This window comes from Chrysochloris asiatica, unplaced genomic scaffold, assembly GCF_000296735.1.
Source record: "Chrysochloris asiatica unplaced genomic scaffold, ChrAsi1.0 scaffold00140, whole genome shotgun sequence".
Taxonomy (NCBI): Eukaryota; Metazoa; Chordata; class Mammalia; order Afrosoricida; family Chrysochloridae; genus Chrysochloris; species Chrysochloris asiatica.
Genome location: NW_006408658.1, coordinates 2,494,223 through 2,518,304, shown reverse-complemented (window position 1 = coordinate 2,518,304; position 24,082 = coordinate 2,494,223). Strand labels below are relative to the sequence as shown.

General features: G+C 47.8%; 3 protein-coding genes across 6 annotated transcripts in view; 1 reads left to right on the top strand and 2 right to left on the bottom strand.

Moving 5' to 3' along the window:
• Window positions 1–11,514, bottom strand: part of TRIM3 (tripartite motif containing 3) — a 39,142-nt gene extending 27,628 nt beyond the window's left edge. Inside the window, exons 1-4 of one of the 2 annotated variants that reach the window (XM_006870185.1) lie at window positions 11,298–11,514; window positions 10,596–10,764; window positions 4,464–4,469; window positions 1,553–1,714 (exon numbers count right to left, since the gene is read on the bottom strand). In XM_006870185.1, the coding sequence (XP_006870247.1) occupies window positions 1,553–1,683 (131 nt within the window). In that variant the 5' untranslated portion in view covers window positions 1,684–1,714; window positions 4,464–4,469; window positions 10,596–10,764; window positions 11,298–11,514. The remainder of the gene's footprint in view (window positions 1–1,552; window positions 1,715–4,463; window positions 4,470–10,595; window positions 10,765–11,297) is intronic. The other variant, XM_006870186.1, reaches the window with a different exon arrangement.
• A 1,842-nt stretch (window positions 11,515–13,356) lies between these two features.
• Window positions 13,357–18,653, bottom strand: ARFIP2 (ADP-ribosylation factor interacting protein 2). 3 transcript variants are annotated; one of them, XM_006870182.1, is made up of 8 exons: window positions 18,406–18,653; window positions 17,518–17,618; window positions 17,194–17,290; window positions 16,436–16,554; window positions 16,039–16,260; window positions 15,350–15,507; window positions 15,034–15,208; window positions 13,840–14,597 (listed from the first exon to the last, which is right to left on the bottom strand). In XM_006870182.1, the coding sequence occupies exons 2-8, from the start codon at window positions 17,614–17,616 to the stop codon at window positions 14,442–14,444; spliced, it is 1,026 nt and encodes a 341-aa protein (XP_006870244.1). In that variant the 5' UTR covers window positions 17,617–17,618; window positions 18,406–18,653; the 3' UTR covers window positions 13,840–14,441. The 3 variants fall into 3 exon arrangements, with proteins under 3 accessions (XP_006870245.1, XP_006870246.1, XP_006870244.1); XM_006870183.1 differs by lacking the exon at window positions 17,518–17,618 and having other exon boundaries at window positions 13,357–14,597; XM_006870184.1 differs by lacking the exons at window positions 16,436–16,554; window positions 17,518–17,618 and having other exon boundaries at window positions 13,357–14,597.
• Window positions 18,654–18,698: 45 nt separating this feature from the next.
• On the top strand, window positions 18,699–19,356 carry TIMM10B (translocase of inner mitochondrial membrane 10 homolog B (yeast)). The gene is made up of 3 exons (XM_006870181.1): window positions 18,699–18,728; window positions 18,895–18,990; window positions 19,180–19,356. Exons 1-3 carry the CDS (start codon window positions 18,699–18,701, stop codon window positions 19,354–19,356), a joined length of 303 nt encoding a protein of 100 aa, XP_006870243.1.
• The last annotated feature ends 4,726 nt before the right edge of the window (window positions 19,357–24,082 follow it).

The window sequence follows — 24,082 nt, the reverse complement described above, 5'->3', positions numbered from 1 at the left end:
AGTGTGTCTGAAGCATACTCAGGTTTCAGGTAAGGTAGCAGGCAGAGGGAAGGCTTAGGAGGAGGTAATGATGCGAAGAGCCAGGAACCAGGACACCTTAGATAGACTGATGAAGGATAAATGAAGGCCCAAGAGAATATTGTCAAAATACAAATGTGATCATGCATAAAACCCTGCAAACATCTGTGGCACTCCAGGTTAACATGCTGGACCACAAAATTGGTTTGAATTGCAAGGTCGGTGGTTCAAACTTACCAGCCACTCCTTGGAAACCCTATACAGGGTTGCTATGAGTCAGAACCGAGTCGATGACACTTAACAACAACAGGGTAAAGACAAAATTCCCTAACAGGTCTACAAAGCCCATGTGGTCTGGCATCCACATTTCCAGCTTCATCCTAAAACACACAATCACACTTGCTCTGTTCCAGCTTCACTGAGCTTCTTATAGGACTGTTTTACCTAACATATTCCCTTATGCCACATGGCCTGTTCCATGCTCTTCCCTCTGCCTAGAATGTTCTTCCTGTCCCCTTCACCTAGTTAACTCCTATGCATCCTCCAGATCTCACCTCAAGGGACACTTAGTTATTGAAGTCTTTCCCAATTCCTGACTCTAAAACAGATCTAAGATGCTAAGCTCTCATAGCACTACTAGCCTTTATTTGAGGCAGATGGTCGTGATGGGGGCGGGGATGGTTGTGTGCCACCAAGTCGGTTCTGACTCATAGTGACCCTGTATAGAGTTTCCAAGGCTGTAAATTTTTACGGGAGCAGAAAGCCTCATCTTTCTTCCATGGAGCAACTGGCAGATTCGAACTGCTGACCTTGTGGTTAGCAGCCCAGTTCACAATCCATTACACTACTAGGGCTCCTTTGAGGCAATGTATGTTAAGGTTAATACTACATTTCTCTATATGATTATTTGATTATGATCTTTCTCCTTCATAAACTATAGGTTTCTTAAAAGCAAGGCTCTTTTATTTGCTTTTGTTCATCACTGCACACTCAGTACCTGAGATGATCTAACTTGCAGTAGTTGCTCAATAAATATGAGGGACTTCAAAAAGTTCATGAAAAAATTCCAGTATTTTTTCATTCCACTTCCACAAATTTTTTTAATCCTTTTCATATTTGTTGAATGAATGCCTGAATTATAGACAGAAACCCAGAGGGTGGAACGGGGCTGACTTTCACACAGTGCCTAAGGATGAAATGAGGAAGAACAGGCCAAGACAAGCTCGGCTTCGAATATCTTCCTACTGGTCACAAACTCTTCCAGTACCATAGCTGGTGGAGGGGCCCAGCAGTGCCCGACTGTTCTGACGGTATCAAGGACAAGTGCAGAAAAAGCACTATTCTGGGCAGGGACCATAGCCCAGAGTTAGGAGCTTCTGTATCCACACCCTCATTTCCTACAGGTGGGGGTTCTCCTGCTCCCCTCCCATGTGTACACACATTTCCCTCACCTCTTACAGGTTTACACACAGCACTCCCTTCTCAGGGGAGCCCACAATGCCCTCATCCCACCCTGGTACACAAACCCTCTCACCTCTCACAGAAGGTATGCAGGCATGGCAGAACCTTGGGGCACCGGTACCGATCCAGGCAGATGCTGCACACCAGGAACTGCTTGTCCATTGGCTGGACCTCTGGTCCAGGGCTATCCTCCCTCTTCGCCATGATGTCCACAGATGGTTCCTACCACTCACACCTGCCTGTGTACAGAGAAATGGTCAGCACCAGGGTAAACAGCATTCCCAGCTCCCCAGTGAGCCTCACTATTCTAATACCCCACAGAGAACTGGCCTCCATTGCTTTCTGGCTCGGGGTAAAACAGGGCAGCGCTTTGGCAGAAGCATGATAGAGTACTGTATTTTTCTGCATATAACACACCCATGCATATTACATATCCATGTATAGCATGCATAGGAAATTAACTCTGAAGTGAGGTTTGGAAAACCCATGTTATACACACGTTATTGATGTAAATACGGTACGTGGGTGGGTGACTCTTGAGCACAGTGTTCTGGTTAAGAGCACAGGCTTCAAGTTCGACTGAGTTTTAAGCTGGCTTAGCCTTTACCAGACATGTGGCCTTGAGCAATTCATGTAACCTCTCTGAGCATGTTTCCTAATTTGTAAAACTGGAATGGTGATCAAATGGTTGGTTGAGAATTTGCAATAGTGCAGTTGAGTGCCTGGTAAGAGATGTCCATTCTTACTATCATCCTGTCCTACCCCCCAGCCCCACCCCTCAATCTCCTCTGCCTTTCCTAAATCTTCCTTCAAAAGACCTTTCCTAATGAGGCATCTCTCCTCTGATGACCTGCAGCTCTGATATGCCCTGGCATACCTCTCAGCACCCCCCCCTGGGATTTCACTCTTAGCCACATCTTCCAGGATCACAATTCTTTGTTCAGCCACACTCGTTTCTTTTCAGTTCCTGAAAGACTTGTTCTCTTTTACTTTTAGGCCATCACATTCTGTTACCTCTACCCAAGATTCTCTTCCTGCCCCCCTTTACCCAGATGAGTCCTATTTATCCTTCAGATAGCCATGTAAATGTCACCGCCTCCAGAAAGCCTTTCTTGATTTCCTCCATGTCTGTGTCCCTTGAGGTTGGTTCTGACTCATAGCTACCTTGTATAGGGTTTCCAAGGAGTGCCTGATGGATTTAAGCCACCGGCTTTGCAGTTAACAGTCCAGTGTCTTCACACTGTGTCCCTTAGCACCCCGATTTCCTCTGTCCCAGCCTCTATCATATTCTACCATGGTTTTCTTATTACTTGTCTGCTTCTTACACTGCATGGAGATTCATTCATTAAGAGTGGGAGCTAGATTTTATTTTTTTTATTACTAGCACTTAGCACAGAGCATGACATAAGGATCAATCTATACTTGTTGAATTCATTCAGTAAGTTAATAAATAATTTATTATTTATTATGCCTACTTTGTACAGGTATTATATGGATAGTGTGATGAACAAAGTAGATATGATCACTCTTCTTTTGGTGGGAAGGTGTTGACAGGTGTTTTAAAAGTAAGCCAATAAACACAATTACAAATTAGAAGGGGAAAAATGAAAAAAATAAACCACATAGGTGAAAAGAATGTTACAAGAAAGCACATTTTGGATTGGGTGATGAGGGAAGGTCTCTCCAAACAGAGCTCTGAGAGATAAAAGAAAAACTGTGGGAGTTCAGATAAGGGTATTGAGGAGTGAAGGAGGAAATCAGTCTAGGCTAAAGCATAACAGAGGCTCTAGAATGGAAAATTCATATGAAAATCCTAAAGACCATATGGCTAGAACAATGTGAATAAAAAGTACGAAACCATTTAGGAAAGTACTCCAAGGTAAGATCGTAAAGCTCTTTGGAGGTCATGTTAAGGATTTGAGTTTTAGTCTAAGTTGAAGCAATCATCCAATTACAAATTTTACTTGTTGAAATTAAAAAAAAAAAAGGACTGAAGAGGAGCAAAAGTGAAAGCAGGGAGACCAGTTAAGAAGCTGTGGCAGCTCTTACAGTGGTTTTAATGTTGGGTATTAGCAGAATTTACAAATTAGGAGCCCTAGTGTAACGCTGTGGGTTAATGCGCTGGACTGCAATGTTGCTTTGAACCACAAGGTAGGCAGTTCAAACTCACCCAGGCACTCCTCGGAAACCCTATACAGGGTTGCTATGAGTCTGTACTGACTCAATGGCACTTAACAACAACATTAGCAGAATTATAGGCCAAAAAGTGGATTGATTGAGAAGAATTTATGAAGTAGAATAAAAAAGATATCATGATAGATTCGATGTGAGAGGGAAAAGAGAATGTCTAGAAAAATCCCCAGGTTTCTTGTTTCAACAAATGGTGGATCATGCAGAGACAGTAAAAGGTGAGGGGCTGGTAGATTCTGTTTCAGGAATGCTAAGTTTTGGTTTGGTGTGATGTCCACATAGAGATGTCAAGTAAGAGACAGAATATGGGACTTCCAAATGGAGGTCTGGGCAGGTTATGGATTTGGGATCATTAGCATATTAATGGCACTTGCAATGAGAATGAATGAGACTGCTTAGGGACTGAGTGAGAAGAAAAGGGCTTGGTACAAAGGGAACCAGCAAAGGTGGCTGAGGAGGGCCCAAAGGGATGGGGCGAGGGCCCAAAAGAGTGTAGTAACAAGGAAATAAAACAGAAAGAGAGTGATTCCAGAAAGGAGAAAGGGTGGAACCAATGAGAATTGAAAAGTATCCACAGATACAGAGCAGTGGATGCCGAGGTCAATCAGCATGACCGAAGAATGAATGGTAGAAGAGGTGAGTTAGCACAGTGCATGCAAAACATTCATGAGAGAAATTTGGCCCTGAGGAGAGGCAGAAAAATACTCGACTATGTCAGAAAAGGAGTCCTGGTGTGGCACTGTGGGTTAATGTGCTAGACTGCAAAGTCAGCAAGGTCGGTGGTTCAAACTCACCAGCCTCTCCTTGGAAACCCTATACAGGGTCACTATGGGACTTGACAGCACTTAACAACAACAACAACATGTCAAAAAAGGCAGCAATGAGCACCAGGTCATCCGTGTCTGTCCCCAGTTAGATGCACCACTGTTGCTGTTTTATGTCACTGAGTATCACTTCTGACTCATAGCAACCCTGTGTAGGGTTTTTGAAAGTAGCTAGTGGGTTTGAATTGCTAACCTGTGGTGAGTAGTCCAGTGCTTATCTTACAATGCCACCCAGGGCTATGGTGTTATTGTTGTTAAGTACTGTCAGGTTGGTTCAACTCATAGAGACTCTGTATAGTGCTTTCAAGGAGCAGCTGGTGGGCTTAAACCGCAGACCTTGCAGTCCAGCACATTAACCCACAGCATCACACCAGGATGTTGTTGTGTTGTTAAGTACCGATTTGGTTTTGACCTTTAGAAGCCCTGTACAGGATTTCCTAGGAGCAGCTGGTGAACTTGAACCATCGATCTTAAAATTCAAACCAACTTTGCAGTCCAGTACATTAACCCACAGCGCCACATGTTGTTAAGTGCTATGGAATTAATTCCAACTCATAGCAACTCTATATGGTTTCCGAGGAGCAGCTGGTGAGTTTGAACCACCAAACTTACAGTTCAAATGGCTTTGCAATCTTGCACATTAACCCACAATGCCACACCAGGACTCCACCCATGCCAGGATTGTTAAGTGCCGTTGAGTCGGTCCGACCCATAGCGACCCTGTAAAGGGTTTCCAAGGAGCGACTGGTGAGCTTGAACCACCAACCTTCCAGTTCAAACTGACTTTTCAGTCCAGCACATTAATCCACAGCACCACACCAGGACTCCACATCAGGATTGTTGTTGTTAAGTGCCGTGCTGTAGAGTCAACTCTGACCCATAGCGACCCTGTATAGGGTTTCCCAGGAGCAGCTGGTGAGCTTGAACCACCAACCCTGCAGTTCAAGCCGACTTTGCAGTCTGGCACATTAACCCACAGCGCCACACCTGGAATCCCACACCAGGATGTTGTTGTTGTTGTTAAGTGCCATCGAGTTCGTTCTGACCCACAGTGACCCTGGTTCCAAGAAGCGACTGGTGAGCTTGAATCGCCAACCTTGCAGTTCAAACAGCTTTGAAGTCTGGCACATTAACCCACAGTGCGACACCAGGACTCCCAGGATAGGGCCTCTCTAAAAACAATGAACTTCCCAGGTTTGGAGATGTGCTGGGCCAGATGTACCCTTGTCTTACATTTGTGTAAGGCAGAGTGGAAAGGACTGCCTGAGAGCATCCTTTGCCAATGTGGGCACTGGGGGCCTGAGGTTCTCTCTCAAGATGTGAGGGTTCTGGGTATGGAGACTTAATACCAGGACAAAACAGCAGAAGGGAGGATAGACTGAGGACTGGCAAAGGAACAGGAGGCCAGACCAGAGCCAAGCTGAAGCTTCCGTCTGGAGAGGGGAAGAGCCCGGAGGAGGAGTAGGCGTGGTCTTCTGGGCCTGGTAGGGGCAGCTAGATGTCAGGCTCCGCCTCCCACTCCAAACCCAAGGGGCTCTCCCAGCCTGTCACACAGGGGTGGGGATTGGGCAACATCCAAGGACAGGCAGCTCCTCCCTCCCTTCCCCTTCCTGCTTCAGTTCCCCACCCAAACACACTGGGCAAGCAGCCGCTGAGGATAAATCCCAGCCCAAATCTCTGAGATTCCCTTCTTCATCTGTGCTTCTATCCCACCTCTCAGCCCACTGTGCTGCAGAGATATGCCCCATGGTCCTATTGTTAAGTGCCATTAAATTGGTTCCCACCCATAGAGACTCTGCATAGGGTTTCCAAGGAGTGGCTGGTGAGCTTGAACTGCTAGCCTTGAGGTTCAAACTGACCTTGTAGTCCAGTGCATTAACCCGCAGCACCACACCAGGCCTCCAAGGCAGTGGTTTAAGTGGACTGTTTATCATAGCAGATGCCTGAAGATTATTGGACCCAAAGCAGAGATTTCACCCTCCTTCCTCAATTCTTCAGGCTGCCGCTAGCCATCCCACATCTCTCATCCTACTATCCTTTAGGTCTCTTTACCTCATTCAGCATTCACTCAACACCTCTGCTCCGCCTGGGGATGGAGAGATAGTCACAAGTCAGCCTTCATGGATTCCACAGTCTAATAAACAAATTCCTGTGATGCAATATGAACAGGACTATGGTGGGGAAGCACAGCTTGCTACAGGAGCACACAAAAGGTCACTTGAGCCAGATGTGAGGCAGGGGAGGGGGCTGGAATTCTCCAGAAGAAACTGGCATTTAAACAGATCTCTACAAGGGGTTCACTACAGTTACAGAGAGCTCCATGCCTTCTGCATCAGTGGACTGTGACGGGGAGGGCTAAGAAAGAGGGGAGGTAGGCAGGAACTACATCATGCAATGCTTTGTTGACCTTATTACGGAGTTTAGACTTTACTTTTCCTTTCTAAGGGTTTAAGGCTTTATCCAAAGAACAAAGGGAAGCTACTCAAGGGTTTTAAGTATAGTCTAACAAGAGCAATGTTTTTACTGCTATATGTGGAAAATAGCTAAGAGGAGTCCAGAGTCAAAAGTTAAGAGACTGACATAATATTTCAGAAGGGGAATGATGGCGGCCTTAACTAGAGAGGGGTGATCAAAGTGGATTTCACAGAGAGGAAGCAACAGGTCTTATTACTATTGTTGTTAAGTGCCATCCAGTCAGTTATGACTCATAGCGACCCTCAATAGGGTTTCCAAGAAACTGCTGGTGTGTTTGAACTGGTGACCCTGTGGTTCCCAGTCCAGTACTGATACTACAGCACCACAAGAGAACTTGGTGACTGGTTAACTTAATGTGAAAAGTTAGGGAAGAAGAATGAGTAAGAGACGACTGCTAAATTTCTAGCTTGGAGACTATGGAAGAAAAACAACTTTGATAAGAGGGTGATAAGTTTAGTGTTTTATGTGGTAAATTTAAGAGACCTATTGGAGACTTAATGTGGGTAAGTACTGGACCTTAAGGTCAGTTTGAACCACAAGGTCAGAAGTTCAAACCCACCAGCCACTCCTCAAAACCCTATACAGGGTCGCTGTGAGTCAAAATCGACTCACTGGCAATTCCTAACAACAACAATGGGACCCTGGTACCATACTGGTAGCACACATTGGGTTGCTAACCAAGCAAGGTCAGCAAATTTGAATCTATCAGCCACTCTGTGGGAGAAAGATGAGGCTTTTCTGCTCCCATAAAGATTTATAGCCTCAAAAACCCTATACAGGGTCACTATGAGTCAGAACCAACTTGATGGCATGCAACCGAAGCAGCAGCATAGGTATTCAAGTGGCAAGGTCCAGATGGCAATAGGATGAATGTAGCCTAGGAAAGAAGTCGTGTCTGGAGAAATGGATTTCAGAGTCATGGAGGTAAAAAGGAAACCTGAAGTTACAGAAGGCTTCACCAGAAAGGGTGTAACTGAATACTCAAGAACCTCAATATTAAAGGGGTGGGTCCAGAAAGCAAAGCGGGCAAAGAAGACTGAGAAGGTGTGGTCAGGGTTATAGAAGAAGAAGGAGGAGGAGTAATATTGCAAAGATAAAGAGAGAAAATAATTTCAAGAAGGGAGGATTTTCATTATGAAATGCTGCAGTGTGAGCCCATGATCTAAACCCTAAGAGAAACTGTCAGTAACTTCATGGAGTGTGGCTTCTAAGGGTCAAGGGAGAGGAAGCCAGGTCCAAGGGACTCAGGAGGAAGTAGATTGTGAGCAAATGAAGACAGTGCTGACTCCACTAGATTCTCAACATCTGCAAGGGTTTTCTCCAAATTTTCAAACCATTTCTAATGTCCCCCATGACTTCCTCCTAATCATCACAAGATTCCCAGGGGGCATGAGTTACGCAGCTGTGAGTGGAGGTGGTCAGGGCATTGGAGAAAAGTGGGCCTGAGAGGCCATCTAGGCTCACTTGCTAAAATGACTCAATCTTGCTCACTAGTCTCCAAATGCATTTTATCATTTGAGGCTTCAGCAAATTGACAAATGATAGCAGGTTACTCTTTGGAGTTACTCTGGAATAGATGAAGCCTTGGATGAGATAAAGTTTTCAACTCCAAGAAACTCTTTCAATAAGACTGGAGGTAAGGGAAGTGATGAAATCCACAGTACCAATTCCCCAACTACTGTAGCAGACTAAGTAGATGAATGATCCATTCAATCAATTGGTAAACCTATCAAATGAACAAACTTCCCTGGGCATACTCAGGGCTAGGTCCTTCAGCTGCGAATTGGAAACACAAAGCTGAATCAGACACCGTCAGCCCTGTTTTTTTTATACATTCTTAGACTAATGTGGGAAACAAACATGGAAATTCATAATGCCATGTGATAAGTGCCATGATATAGACATGTCCAAACTGCTGCTATGGTAACAAAGAGAAAAAAGTCCCTAACCTGAAGATGTTAGAATAAAAAGGCATCCAGAGGAAGGGATATTTGAGTTGGGTCTTGAGGCATAAAGAAAAGAGTGATAGATGCATTGAGAAAACAAAGAACAAAAGAAACAGAAACACAAAAACTTAAGAAATATGGACAAGATGGATGAGAGCAAGACTCAAAAAGACAGAGGCTGTACTGGATGCGTTCATGATCCATTCAATATAGGTTCTCTGCTTGCCTGTTTGCTCCTCCACTGCACATGCCTTAAATGTTTTTAGCTCCACAGGGCTTTGTTCTGGGGGACTCTTCCCTCACTTTTCATACTCTGCCTGAGTAATCTTATCATCTCCTATGGCCCCAGTTACTAGTCAATTGCTAAATGACTCCCATGCAGAAGACTCTCCTGAACCATAGGCTTATATATCTTACTACAAATTGGACATCTCTATCTGGATGATATATACTGACTGGTCCAAAATAGAATTTATTTTCCCTTAAACCACTCTTCCAGTTGTGTCTATCTAAGTGAAAGGCAACACTATTCACCGAGTCACATGAATCAAAACACTAGGATTCTTTCAATTCCTCCCCTTCTTCCATCTTGATTCTGCTTCTAAAATGTATCTTGGCTCAAAGGGCAGGACAAGTAGGATCTTAGTTCTCATTGTGTCATCAGCTGCACTAACTGAAGGTAAGATGTGGGACAATTTCCTCTCCTGTTTCCTTATTTAAGGTGCTCTGGTGGTATACTGGTTACAAGTTGAGCTGCCAACTTAAGGTCAGTAGTTTGAAACTACCAGTGGTTCCGCAGGAGAAAGATGAGGCGTTCTGCTCCCATAAAGATTTACAGCCTCGGAAACCCTGTGCAGAGTCACTATGCGTCGGAACCAACTCCACAGTACTTAGTAACAACAACATTTCCTTATTTGCAAAGTAGGAAGAGAGGTCTTCTTGTTCCCCAAATCTGAAATACCCCAAATTTTATTTCCAGCTAAGGGCCCCTGATTAAATTCCATCTTGTACTCCCTTGAGGATTCAATTTCTAGCTTCCATAATAAGGTTAGGTATTTAAAGGGTGATCACATTTGGCACTATTTCCCTACCAAAATAAAGGTTTGCAGAGTTTGAGCCACCAGTGAGACCTTCTCTGGTCACCCTCCACACTAGCCATATGGTTTTGCTCTGTTTTTCTGAACACAGGGTGTGCTCTCCCAACTTGAGCTTTTGGGGAGCTTTTTGCTCAAGTGGTGGTACCTGACACACAAAAAGTGCTCAGTATATGTTAGTGACAGTAAGCAAGTTTAAATCTCTGCAGTTCCCTCTCACTAGAGAGTGACAATAACAAGACAAGTGAACAAAGCTCCAAGAGAGCAAGAAAGAAGCTTAAGCTTTTCCCCACAGCAAAAGGTAGTAAGTGCGCTGTCATTGGAGGCATGCAAGCCAAGAAAGGCAGGGCACCTGTCAGGTCTGAGGCTCTGATTTCATTTCTGCAGCAAATCAGAGCCCTGATTAAGGAATGAATGGGGCAGTGACGAAGTGGACATATTGCCAGGGAAGACCAGTGAAAAGGACCTTGCACCTGCTATGACCTCCCAGATGTGATCATTCCGGGGGCCAGTCCTGAGCTTCTGCTGTTCACACCTGAGACCCCACATGGGGAACATGCCCAGGGTCTGCCATCAGTTGGACTGACCTCCCTGAAGTGCAGCCTGCTCCTCCAACCTGCAACCATCTGTCCCTGCAGGTTTGAAGTCGGGGATCTGAAGCCAAGTCCATGAGGGAGGGAGGCCAAAACCAGGGAGGGGCCTGAGGTCCTTCAGGCTGGGCCCAGGCTGCAAGGGAACCCGAGAAGGGGTCCCTTCCTATAAGCAGCAGCCTCCAATGAGGCTTCCTGTCCAGCGAGCAGTGCTAGGGGAGGAAAGAGTGTCCTCCATCCTGTCTGGTGAGCCTCTGGGTGCCTGAGGAGGATGGAGCAGGAGGAGTAAGGGGTGGAGATGTCTGCGCCAGGGAGAAAGGAGCCCTTCAGACACGCTGGGCCACAAGATTCCAGAGTCCCACTCAGCATCCCCACCCCACCCCCATCCTCGGCCGCAGTGCTCGGCACCCTCCGCTAACACACACACACAAGCTTCCAAAGCCCCGCGCTCCTCCAAAGAACCATTACCTACCCCCTCGGACCCCCCCTCAAACACAGACCTCACCTGAGCAGCCACAGCCCGAAGAATACCCCCACTACTCTCACGGACATGGACACGCCTCACGTGCATAGTCGGGCACAGCTTTTGAAAAGCATCTGCGCCCCCACCCACAGACACTAGGACAGACACACAGCTTGGACCTGGACCTGGTAGATAAGGATACAAATGCACGCCTGGGCCCCGCCCGTCTCACTCACCGCGGCGGAGGAGGATGGAAGAACCAAGGCCCGGACTGCTGCCGCTCCGAGAGGGGCCCGCGGCACTGCTCCCGCTGCCAGAGCCCGTCCGCCTGGTCCTGCCCGTGGCGCCGCCCCACGTCCCGCGCCTCCGCTTGTCCCCGCGCGGGCGCTGCTGCCGGACCAGCCGCACAGGCCGGAGGGAGGGGTCCAGGCGGGGCTGCGGACGGGCCGGGGGAGGGGGCGGTTCCAGTACTGAAGACCCACCCACACCCCGCCTACCGCCGTGGAGGTCCCGCCCACTGCCCGCCCGCCCGCCCCCTATTGAGTCCGTCCCTTTCCCCCTTTCCTACCCCTAGCCGCCCCCGCCCCCTCCACAGCTTCTGCAGGCTCTGCCTCCGCTGCCGCCCTGTGGAGCAGGTGAGCCGGATCCCGGATCCCCGCCAGCTGCCTCTGGCTCCGGAGGACTCCGGGGGAGGGGAGGTGTAGTTGGTCTCAGAGACTGGGAAATGGCAGCTTGGGAAACGGGGATTCTGGACTCAGGGAGCTGTCTGGATTGCCTCCTGGAGGCACCCTTTCGGGCTTTCTTGTGGGACTCTCATGGAATATACCAGCCCGGTCTCTGCTGAGCGGGGGAGACAGGGATTGTCGTACCTTGGCACAGATCTCTGGGAGTGTATTATTGGGGTACAAAGGTGGAGGACTTAATTCGGCTTTAGGTGCCTGGCTCTCCCTCAGTAGCATCTTCGTGAGAAAATGAAGGTTATAACTAACCATTGGGAATCCTGGTGTGGCGCTGTGGGTAAATGCGCCAGACAGCAAAACCGTTTGAACTGCAAGATTGGCCGTTCAAGCTCACCAGCTGCTCCTCGGAAACCCTATACAGGGTCGCTATGGGTCGGAACCGACTCGACGGCACTTTACAACCACCATCAATTGACTCGCTCCTCACCCCCAAAGACCCAGAGCAAGTCTCAGAATCATCGTATTGTGGGAAAACAGCCCCGGTAGAAAACAATTAAAATTACTGTTAACAGTTAACAGGGACTGAGTGCTTACCAGACACAGAGCCGTTACATGTATTATTTAATATTCATAACCTTAATAGGTAGCTTCTTTTATTAGTCCTGTTTTACGTTTGAAACTGAAGGCTTTGGCTCACTAACTCACCTAGAAAGTGCTAGAACCAGGATTTGAGCCTTGTTTTAGGTCCAGCTTCCAGCCACTTGAAGATTCAGTACCTTTCATGTTTGAAGTTCCTATAAAGTGCTGGCTTATAAGAGAGTCTTCAGAAAGTTTGTAGAAATATTCCATTATCTTTTATTTCCATTTTCCACCAACGTTTATGAACTGTGGACCTTTGCCTAGTAATTAAGCTCCAGACAGCTGGCTGTCCAAATCCAGGGGGCCTGCTTGGGAGCTAGTGCATAGAGCAGTCAGGCATGGAACCCTGTGCTGACAATCTGCTGACTGGGTTGTCCCCTTCACTCAGCCCTCCAGAGGTAAGATCCTGGAATGATTCTAGAGTTCTTTGACCAAGGAGTATAGAGGTAATGACACCTGTTCAAGCTGAATCAAAGTGGTGTCAGGGAGCTTTCTTGCTTCACACACAAGGTTCTAATTTGGGTTCAACACCTGGGTGCTTCAGGGGAGACTGGAACTGCCTCACCCTCATCCACCTGAGTCCCAGTGTTTGTGAATGAGTCCAAGAAAGAAATCCAGCTTGATTTGGAGCTTCAGGCTAATACTAGACTACCCAGACTACGGGCACCGGGACCTGAGTAAAACTAGTTTAGCCCTCGGGACTTCTCCAATGCAGTCCAAATTCTTCATGGCTTACTGCATCCAAAGAGCCATAAGGCCCAGTGAGATTTCTCATGACCTTACTTCAGTCTTTCTCTAGCCACTCCCTCTTTCAGTCCTGTCACATTGAAGTCTTCTCACTGCCTACTGGGGCCTTGATACATGTTGGCTTCTCTGCCTAAAATGTTCTTTCCCCCACTGTGCTTGGCTGTCACCTACTCACCCTTCAGGTCTCAACTTCCAAGTTGACAGCCCCGCCCCCCCACCCTCAGTTTAGGCTAGATGCTTCTCCTGTGCTCCCATAGTTCCTTGTATGTCTTGTATCCTAGGACATATAACTGTATTGTAGTTGCCTGGTTACTTGTCTCTAGCCCCCACTAGGCCCTAAGCACTGTGGGCAGGGACTGTGCTTTATTCACAGATGTTTCCCCAGGGTTTAGCACAGTGCCTGGCAAATAAAAGCACTCAGTAAATATTTGCGGTATGAATGAAGGCATGGTAGCCAGCCAATCCAACCCCTTCCAGATACTGGGCTCTTAAGATCTACAACTATCATGGTACTGGCCTGCAGAGCAAATAAAGCTTTGGCTCCAACTGAGTCGGGAGAGAATGGGTCTCCAGAGTGTTCTTGAAAGTGTGACTTCAGTTGTCTGGGTCTGCCTTTTCAGACCATACAGGGTTTTGATGTGTTTAGGCTGAGCCTTTCTCCTCCCAGCCCCCCATCCTGGAGTCCCCCACAAATTGACCTCTCTGGGCCTGCTTTTATGAAAGGTTTATTCCTAGTGCTACTAGGCCCCAATCTTCTAGGGCTCTGAGCACAAACTGGGTGGGTGGAAGGAGGCCCATTCAGATGCAGGGCCAGAAATGTGGCTCCCCATTATTCCCACCCCATTGGTCCCAGTCTCCTTCTCTGCAATGGGCACACATAGAGGAGGGACAAAGGATATTGGAGGCAACATCATTGGCCCAGGGGAGCCCAAGAAGAGCTGCCACTGGCTGGCAGGACCTTTTGAGGTTCTGCCATTGGTCAAGGGGCAGACCCCAGGAGTTGGGTAAAGGCCTGAGGAGTGATGCCATTGGCCAGGGAATGGTCTTGTCGTAGCCTTTGGCTGTTGATTGGAAGGAAAAGATCTGGGAATGGTGCCCTGTGGCCAGGAGGATATAGGACAGGGCGAGAATGCTTGGCCTGCTGGCCCCCCCTCCCCACAGCAGCTCCAGCAAAACTGGTGTCAAGTACCAACCAGAGAGAGGGAACCCAAGCCAGATGGCAGGTGACAAAGGATGTCCCATGTCCAATTTCCCCCACCCAGGGTCTGGCCCTCCCAATGTCCTTCTTGATAGCCAGGTTGGGCTGTGCGCAGCTCACTGCTCCTCCAGCCAGGATGGCTTCTCAGCTCCTGGCGGCCGTAGCTTGATGTTGAACTGCTGCAAGGTTTGCTCCAGCTGTTTCTGGTTCCCAGCAAAGTAGGCGGACACGGCATTGTGGAAGAGCAGCAGCTGCTTGTGCATCACCTTGATCTGGGGGTCCAACAGGGTCAGCTAAGGCTGGACTCATGTGCCCTCTTTAGGGCTATGAGCCTGGGCCCAGACCAGGAACATCTGCTATAATGGTGCTTGTAGAGCCAGGGCTGAACTCCACCAAGGAGTCAGAGAAGAAGGGGCAATCTGATGTGAGAAGCCTGACTTGATTTGCTGGGCCTGGAGTTCTGGTATTCAGCCCAGAGGGTGATTTTTCCCAGTTATGTTCCCAGAACAGGCAGCCAAATCCTCCAACAGAAAGGGTCCAGGGATTAGAAGGGTAACCTGGTAAGGCCCAGGGTTGAGGGGCTTGTAAGGGAATATCCCACTCCTTACCCAAGTTGTATTTCCCGATTCAATGATGAGGAGGGACTCAGGGGAATGTTAGTGTGACAGATGGAAATGTAGGCTAGGATCAAGGGGGTGGGGTTGGCACCTTGTTTTCTTCCAGAAACTTGAGCTTGATGGCCACATCTCCCCGCAGCTTCTCATATTTGTCCCGATGGGCCTGGAAAGTGGCCTGGGCACTCTCGAGACGGCCCCGTGTCCCTGCATCCCGGGGGCCTAGGCTCAGCTCCTCTAAGTCTGTTCGATAGGCGTCATATTCCAGCCTGAGGAGGGGGGTGATATAGGCTGGTCTCCACTCCTTTGTCCTCCACACATACGCTCCTTTCCTTCTTGAATTTTTCTGCTCCTACTGCCCACCCATGCCAGCCAACTCCCCAGACCCTAGGCCCTGACAGTGTCCACACCTGGCAGCCTCATACTGTTTGACAGTCATGAGTGTATCTTCCATGGTCTTGGTGACCAAAGTGTTGATGCTAGAGACAAAGAAGTTTACAGCCCCTAGCAGGGTCTCTCCATTCTTACACAACAGCTTCTGGGTCTCTGCATTGTAGCCAAATTCTTCCTAAAGTCAAAAAGCATGGACAGGCTGTGAGTAACAGTCCCTGCCTGACTAGAGCTATAGGGCCCTTCACTCCCCTCCTCTCCCCAGGGAGTAAACTGACATCAAATCACACTGCAATACCAAGGGACTGCCTCCAGCAAGGCTCTCTCAGCCAGAAAGTCAGTGGGGCCACCCTGGGGATGCCTGGGGTAGGAATATGAAGGGCAGGGATTCTCAAATAAATTCACAGGAATGAACAGGAAGAACTAGTGCAGCAGGCAGGGGAGGGGTTCCAGTTAGGCTGAACACCACAGGTATTCTTGCCGATGCAGAGGGGCTACTGATGAGGCATCCTCCCCCATCCCCTCCAACTTCTGGACTTCTGTACAAACCCTTAAGCTGCCTTCACAGGTGAGTGTTGCTGGGGGCAGGGCTGGGCCCACCCTGGAGGGGTTCTCCCTGTGGGCTGCAGGAGGGAGGGAGGGAGGCTGAGGGGTGACTGCCTGGGAGGGCCCGGGCCCAGTCCTCCCCTTCTTTGGCCTGGCCGAGCACCTGAAGCTCTGGGGACTTCTGGCTGAGGTCAGCAAAGGCGTCACCCAGTGCATGCTGGGTCTGCAGCAGGCTGTAGAGATGGGCTGTCAGGGCCCGGCCCAGCTGCAGGACACTCTCATACTTGCGCTTCGTCTCACGCAGCAACTCAATCTGCAGTTCTAGCTCCAGGTCCACAGTCCGGGAGCCTCGGCCAAATCGCTCTGACAACAGCTGCTTTGTGCACTGATTGGGAAGTGGGGGAACAGGTCAGAGACCCTAGCACCCTCCCCCAATACAATAGGTAACTACCCCAGCAGCATCCCCAGGTTCCTGGTCTTAGTCACAGATGGGACACTGGGGTCTGGGGAACAGGTACTGAGGGATGTATGGGGGATAGGAAAAGGTTTTTGAGTCCCACCTTGTATGTGTTGATGCCCCATTTCTTGACGATGTCAAACTTCTCTCCAGCGATGCCCCGAGCCACCTCATCTCCAGGGCCAGTGGGAGTGGCACTGTGAGATGGATGGCGGCCAGACCCTAAAGGACCAAGTTCTCTGACATCAGCTTCTCTCAGCTAGAACCAGACACCTCTGGCCCCATCTGTACTTCCCTCCCAGCACATGAAAATGACTGAGGCAGAAGCTTGAGACATGATAGGTTCCCTGCTAGAGGAAAGTCATACCTTGCACCCTAAGACCTAAATCCTAGCATATGTCTCTGAGTTCCTCCAGCCACCTTCTGATGGGGTCAAGGATGATGGGATCTGGTAACAGGAAACCTGATGATTTTCCCAAGTGGAATCATAGTCTATGTGAGATTCATGGGGGGTTTGTTCCTCTAAACTTCAAAGTCTCAAGTAAAATTCTGAGAAGCCTCTCCTAGTTCCAAATCAGTCTTCAACTCCAGAGCAGGAAAACTCCTATGAACTAGACACCTGAACTGGCCTCAAGTGATGGCAGCTGGGAAAGGATAAGTGGATAATCTGAGGAACTAAATGGCAGCAGATGGCCAACCCTGAGAGCTGGTCTTGGGTTGAAGAGAATCCAGGGATTCATACTGGCAAAAGTTCCCAAGACTTTATATACAATTCATGCTTTCCCAGGCGTATCCTAAGGTCCCTCGAACTGTTCCTGTCCCCGCTCTGCACTCACACTTTTTGTCTCTGATCATCCCTACCTGTGGGGATGAGTCCATCACCAGAGCCCCCATAGCCACCAGACACAATGCTGGTTTCATTCAGGTTGGGTCCTGATACCATCACCTGCTGGAGGTCCTAGGGGCCAAAGAAAAGGGGGTTTCAGGAACACGGGGGGGGGGGGGGGCGCAATCATTTTGGGGGTAGGAACAAGGTTGATTAGAGAGAGAGCAAGGGACATCTGCACAGAATCAGAATGAAGACTTGTAAAAATGTCTGAGAGGAGGAGTTAGGTATGTTAGGGGAAGGCTCCGGAACAGGAAAAGAGTTGGGATTCAATCAGGAGAAGCATCAAAGAGAAGTACCTGCTCCAGCCCATCATCCTCAGGAAGCTGCCCAGCTTCACCATTCCCGTGGATGGGGATCTCCATTGTGGCTGCCTTCCCTAGGATCCCGTCTGTCATGGCTGAGGTAGGGAGTGGAGTCAAAGTCTCCACCCCAGGGCCCTGCAAAGTCCAACACAGGTGGTTTCGGGAACTGACCTGCACTGTAGATGAGGAAGGCCTCTCTTGCCATTTCTGAGGTTTTGGAGGTTGTCACCAGCACTTAAGAATGTCCTGGGCTTCAGCCACCACTCCTTTTCTTAGATATATGTCTTTCTCCCCTCCAAGGTGCACATTTTTACTCATGCACACCTCGATCTCAGATGTCTTCTCAGAGTCTCCCAGGCCCACCGGACTCAGGAGTCATGCATGCAATCATTCACCGGATATTGAGTTGAGTGCTTGCATTGAGGCCCTGGGAATGCAGCCGTGCAAGAGTCCATGCCCTCTTGGAGCTTAGCCCATTCAGGTGTGACTTCCCCCTCCCCGCACCGGGGCTCAGGTGCCACTCCCCATTCAAGTATGTCCTGCATTGCTTGTCCTTTCTCACTCCTTAAGTGCTTCTTTCCCCTTCCTTCAAGTGGTCTCTCCTTTCCCCGTCTGGTGCACCTCTTCCTTCTCCTCCGGCCCACCCCACCAGGCCTGAGTTCAATCAGTTGGTTTATGTTCCCTGCCTCTGGTAAAAGCCTCTTCCTTCCAGGACATAGGTAATCCCTTCCAAAGTCTTCCCAGGTGTGTGAGTCCCCGCCCCACCCCCCCCTCACCTGGGCATCAGGTGTGTCCCCATCCTTCCCCAGGGCTCAGGGGCATTTTGCCCTTAGGGCAGGTCTGTGCGTTCAACTCCATCTCGCCCAACTATGTCCTCCTCACCTCGGGCCGGGCCGCTCTCCCCTTCAGGGCGCCAGGCCCGGGCCGCGCGGGGACCTCGGGCTCCAGTTCCCGTCGCGATCCTAGCAGCAGGTCAGGGACTCGGCGGAAGTGACGACCCGTCCCGGGCAGAAGAAGCCGGCCACGTCGCAGATTATAAGGGCGGAGGTGACGTTAGCCTCCGAGGGCGGGGCGATCCTCGAGCCAACCCCTCAGTCCTTGGGGAGCGGCGCGAGATCACTTCCGGGGTGTTGTCAAGCTGTAACGGAAGTGATGTAGCATGCGCCGATGGCGTGATGGAGCAACAACAGCAGCAGCTTAGAAACGTGAGTGAGAGCTAAGTAGCTCCAGGCTTACGTCGCGGTTACTCTAAAGAGCCAGGGCTGGGGCCTTCGGGCTGTGGTGCACGGCCCAGGGCAACTTCCGAAAGCGGGGCCTGAGTTTAGGCGTGGGACCCCTTATCGCTGACTTCCTCGTCCCCTTTTCCTGCAGTTGCGGGACTTCCTTTTGGTCTACAATCGGATGACTGAACTCTGCTTCCAGCGCTGCGTGCCCAGCCTGCACCACCGAGCTCTGGATGCGGAAGAGGTGGGGTACTAAGCGGGGAGGTTATCCTTGATCTTCAAAGTGAACTCTGCAGGCCGCTTCCCAACCGTCCTCGCCTCTACTTCTGGCCCTGGCTGTTCCTCTGCCTTCGCCCTCCAATGGTGCTGGGGAAAGGAGGTGGGGCCTGACAGCACCTCTTTAGCCCTTACACGCACCCTGTCTTCTTTTTAGGAGGCCTGTTTGCACAGCTGTGCTGGGAAGCTGATCCACTCCAACCACCGGCTGATGGCCGCTTATGTGCAGCTCATGCCTGCCCTGGTACAGCGACGCATCGCAGACTATGAGGCTGCCTCAGCTGTGCCTGGTGTTGCAGTTGAACAGCCCGGAGCTTCACCCTCAGGCAGCTAGCTGTTTCCCACTTCAGAAGTGGGGGGCCTGGATGGACCCTCCCGATGAAAGAGCCAATAGACCTTGGACTGGGTAAAGCCTCTACAGAGAAAGTGAAGGGTTGCCTGAGAGAGAGATACCTTTGCTCCTTTTTCTGGAGCTAATAAACGTGCTTTCTTTTCTTTTTTTTCCACTGTGTTTAAAAGTTTCCTTTCTGAAGAGGGAACCCACATTATCGGCACCAGCCTTAGTAATGTCAGTGAGTGCGTATCTGTTTTTAGCCCTGGCTGCTAAGAAGTTGCCTTCTCTATGCAGACCCATAGTTAAAGCAAGGTCAGTGGGTACAATTTTAAGGTTAGTGTGAGTAACAGGATGTTGTTTCTGCCTAGATGACAGAAAATAGGAGCCCTGTCTCACTGTTCTTGTGACTTGATGGGTCACTTGTGAGCCAAGTATGCATTCATTCGTAACTTTTTTTTCACAAACTGTACCAGAAAGATTCTGCCAGGTCTAGGGAACACAGGAGATATCTAAGTAAGGGCAGCAGATCAAAAACCACAGGACTTTTAGGAACTTGTTAAGTGCCGTGAAGTCAGTTCTACTCATAGTGACCCTTTTAGAGTTTCCAGGGAGCAGCTGGTGGGGTTGAACCACCGACCTTGTGGTTAGCAGTCCAGTGCTTAGACAGGAAATCGGTAGCCATGAAGCACTGATGAAACTTCTAAGAATTCTGAAATGTTTTGGAATTTCCACCATTTCCCAGGTTGCTTTCTTACTATTATCTGTCTTCTCAGGATGTGCAATAAAATGGTTAAAGAAAGAAGATCTGTGTGCTCGTGTTTAGGAGTATCCAGGAAGGAGAACACTTGGGGGATCATATTTTATAATACAGTCAGACTTGAGTGGAAACTTGAGACGTTGAAGGTGTATCTCAGCAGCCAGGATTGAAACCAACAGCTAGGCACTAACTAACAGAACGAAGAATGGTGCAAAAAAAATAGGATAAAAAGATAAAGCTAGAGCTTCAGAACCTCTTTACTACTGCCTCAGTAGCTCATCCTTTGTTTATCATCTCCTAACTCTAGCTTTCGCTCTTACCCTGAGTTTTTCTCACTGTACCTGCTATGTGATTTCTAACTGCAGTCTCTAGTCTATCTTCATTTATTACACTCCTTGTGGAATTTATTTCTGTTTCAGCAATCTGAATGGGATATCATTCCATCACTACAATTTCTTGTTGCCCTTAGCCCCTTTGAATTCATTTAGCTGTTTTATCTTTTCTATTTTTCCATCCAGGCTGTTAGAGGAAAACAATTGTGTAATGAGTGCCACTGAAAATTCATGATCTACCACTTCAGTCAAGCCCTCATGATCAACTAACAATCCTTTGTACATTTCTTTTCCTAATCACCAGAGCAGTTATTTTACACCTTCTCTCTCTCCTTAATCCCCCACTCCACCTTCAGCTATCCATTTGGTGACTCTGCTTCATTTTTCACAAAGGAAATTGAAGCTCTTAGACATTGGCTCCCATAGTTGTTTTTTTAAAACTCCTTATGTTGTTAAGTGCCATCAAGTTGGTTCCAGAACCTCTTAGTGACTCAGTATACAGTTTTTGAGGAGCAGGATTTGAACTACAAACCTTGTGGTTAGCAGTCGTCCAGTGTTTATCTTGAAGCGCCACACCAGGACTCCATATAACCACTTACAAAACATATTCTCTGCCTACTATGTATCAGGAAGTGGAAATTCTCAAGTTGCAGACCCTGAATTAAAACAGGTCTGACTTCAAAGCCCATGTTCTTGTTAACACCAGGATACCTCTCTGTATCTATTGAGAACCCAGTTTGTATAGATTCTAATATTGGTATATGTTATGGTTTACTTAATCTTCATAGCAAAACTACAACTAAGAGGTATTATTCCCATTTAATAGATGATAAAGGAAAAATCCAGAATCAACCAGTTGCCCATCTCACACATTTATTGAGAAAAGTGGCTCCAATCAGTGTTTTGTCCTCTTCAGCTGCTATTTCTTGAATGGAAAGGTGTATTAGGAAGGTGAAAGTTGCTGACCAGGAATTTCCCTACTGATACGCTTTGTGTCTGCCTAATGAAATTCTACCCTTGGATTAAAGTACAAGAAGGCTTCAAAGAGTTCATGGGAAAATTATATTATCTTTTAATTCTTAATGACTCTGCACAATTTTTGAGGAGTGGCTGGAGGATTTTAACCACAAACCTTGTGGTTAGCAATCCACAAGCTTTTTGAAGCCCCCTCATATAAATGCAGGTGAAACAGTTTGTGAACTTAACCAACTCCCAGAAGCAGGAGAATTCTATTTCAACATTTGTGTGTGTCCTTGAAATAAACTTCCACTATGAATTACCTGTATCTCCTATCCGTAGAACATACTTAGTTGCTAAATCTATCTTGGGTCATGACATAATGGGATAAATGTTGCCAAAGATTGATCATATCAAACAGAGGAGGCAGGGTTGGTGTTTCTATCATTGTGACCTCTTCCCTTACAAATTCTCATTTCTTTGAGATGATTTGATCATAACACCCTCCTCACTACTTGTCCTTGAGAAATTACCACCCTTTTGCCAATTGCCTCCAAAAACCTAGGCCATGTTAGGTGCTGTTGAGTTGCCTTCAACTCAGTGACAATATGAACAACAGAACTAAATATTGTCCAGTCCTGTACTGTCCTCAGTTGTTATACTTGAGCCTATTGCTGCTATCACAGTGCCAGTCTATCTCACTGAGGGTCTTCCTCTTTTTTGCTGACCCTCTACTTTACCAAGCTTGATGTCCTCCAGGGACTGGTCTCTCCTGATACTATGACGAGATTTTGTGAAATGAAGTCTCGCCATCCTCGCTTCTAAGCGTTCTGGCTGTGCTTCCAACACAAATTTGTTCTAGCAGTCCAAGATACTGTGAATATTTTTCTACATCATAACTGAATACATCAATTCTTCTGTGGTCTTCCTTTCAAACTTTCAACTGTATATGAGGCTACTCAGTACCATGGTTTGAGTCAGGCACACCTTAGTCCTAAAACTGACATCTTTGCTCTTAAACACTTTGAAGAAGTTTTGTACAGCAGTTTTGTCTAATGCTATATGTCAATTGATTTTTTTTTCAATTGATTTCTTGATTGCTGCTTCCAAGAGTGTTGGTCCAATCAAAATTAAGTCTTAGACAACTCCAGCCTTTTCCCCATTTATCATGATGTTATTGCTCCTGTTGTGAGGATTTTTGTTTTCCTTATACTGAGGTACAATCAATACTGAGGCTGTGGTCTTTGATCTTCATCAGTAAGTAATTGAAGCACTTTCAGCAAGCACAGTTGCATCATTCTGCAGATCACATGTTGTTAATGAGTCTTCCTCCAATCTTGATGCTACACTCTTCTTCATGTAATACAGGTTTTTAACTATTTGCTCAGCAAACTAAGTATGGTGAAGGGATACAACCCTAGTGCACACATTACTTGATTTAAACTATTCAGTATCCCCTTATTCTGTTCTAACAACTGCCTTTTGGTCCTTATACAGATTCCTCATGAGCTCAATCAAGTGTTCTGGAGTACCCATTCTTCAAAATGTTATTCATACCTTGCAAGAATCCACACAGTCAAAAGCCTTTGCATAGTCATAAAGCACAAGTAAACATATTTCTGGGATTCTCTGATTTCAGCCAAGATCCATCTATTTTAAACAAGGATATTCCTCATTCCACATTCTCTTCTGAATCTGTCGACGTACTGTTGTAGCTGTTTTTTAATTATCTTCAACAAAATTTTACTTGCCTAGACCTGGGGACTCTTGAGCCCAGAGTCAGTGACAGCCACAGAGGACTAGAGTGGAGAGGGAAGCATCCAGCTGATAAGAAGAGAGGGCTTATGCATAAGAACACCCACACTTGCAGATAATACCCACTTGTCCTGGCTTCAATGACTGGATGATCAGAGCTCAACTAGAAGAAAGAAGAGGAAAAAAAGAGTAACCTGATACAATTTGATGAACTTGACCTACACCCATGGATGCAGTAGCTCAAAAGAGGGGACAAATCTTTACAGCAAGAATCATTCCCGTTGGGCACAGGAGAGCCTGGGTGCGAGGGAGGGGGGCAATATACAGGGAGGGAGAGGGAAAGGGAAAAACGGGGCAGCTGGGGGGACAATTGGGCATAAGTGAAAGGGCCGAAGGGGACAGAAATAAGATATATACACAACCTTGGAACGGCAGGGCTCTGAGATACAGGGACTGAGTCATGATTAGAATGGGGGGGTATCATGTTAGGATGCTGGAATGTCTCTATTACGTGACTAACCAAGGGGCTGGAGTTTTAGTCTGTGTTACAGGTCAAAAGCTCTCCAGTATAGATTCCAGCCAGACTAATTCGACCCTATAGCGAGCGGACAGCCACTTCATCTTTGGAGCTAGCGTGCCTGAGGGAGCCAGCATTCACTGAAGACCCACCTGAAAGAGGGATGTCATCTGCATTTCCATTGAGGTCCCCCCCAGCAAGAGCACCAATGAGCCAGCCACAGCAGAGAAGACTTTAAGAACTGTTTAACCCTTAGGGAACTGGATAAACCCCAGAGACATTCTGCTGCTTTGCTTGTCGGGCATGGGGAATGGGGAGTTAATAGATGTTACTGTTTTTGCAATTGTCCATCAACCATCATAGGTTTTATCCCCTGTTAAAGTTTTCAGAAGCTAGGCAAAGCATTGC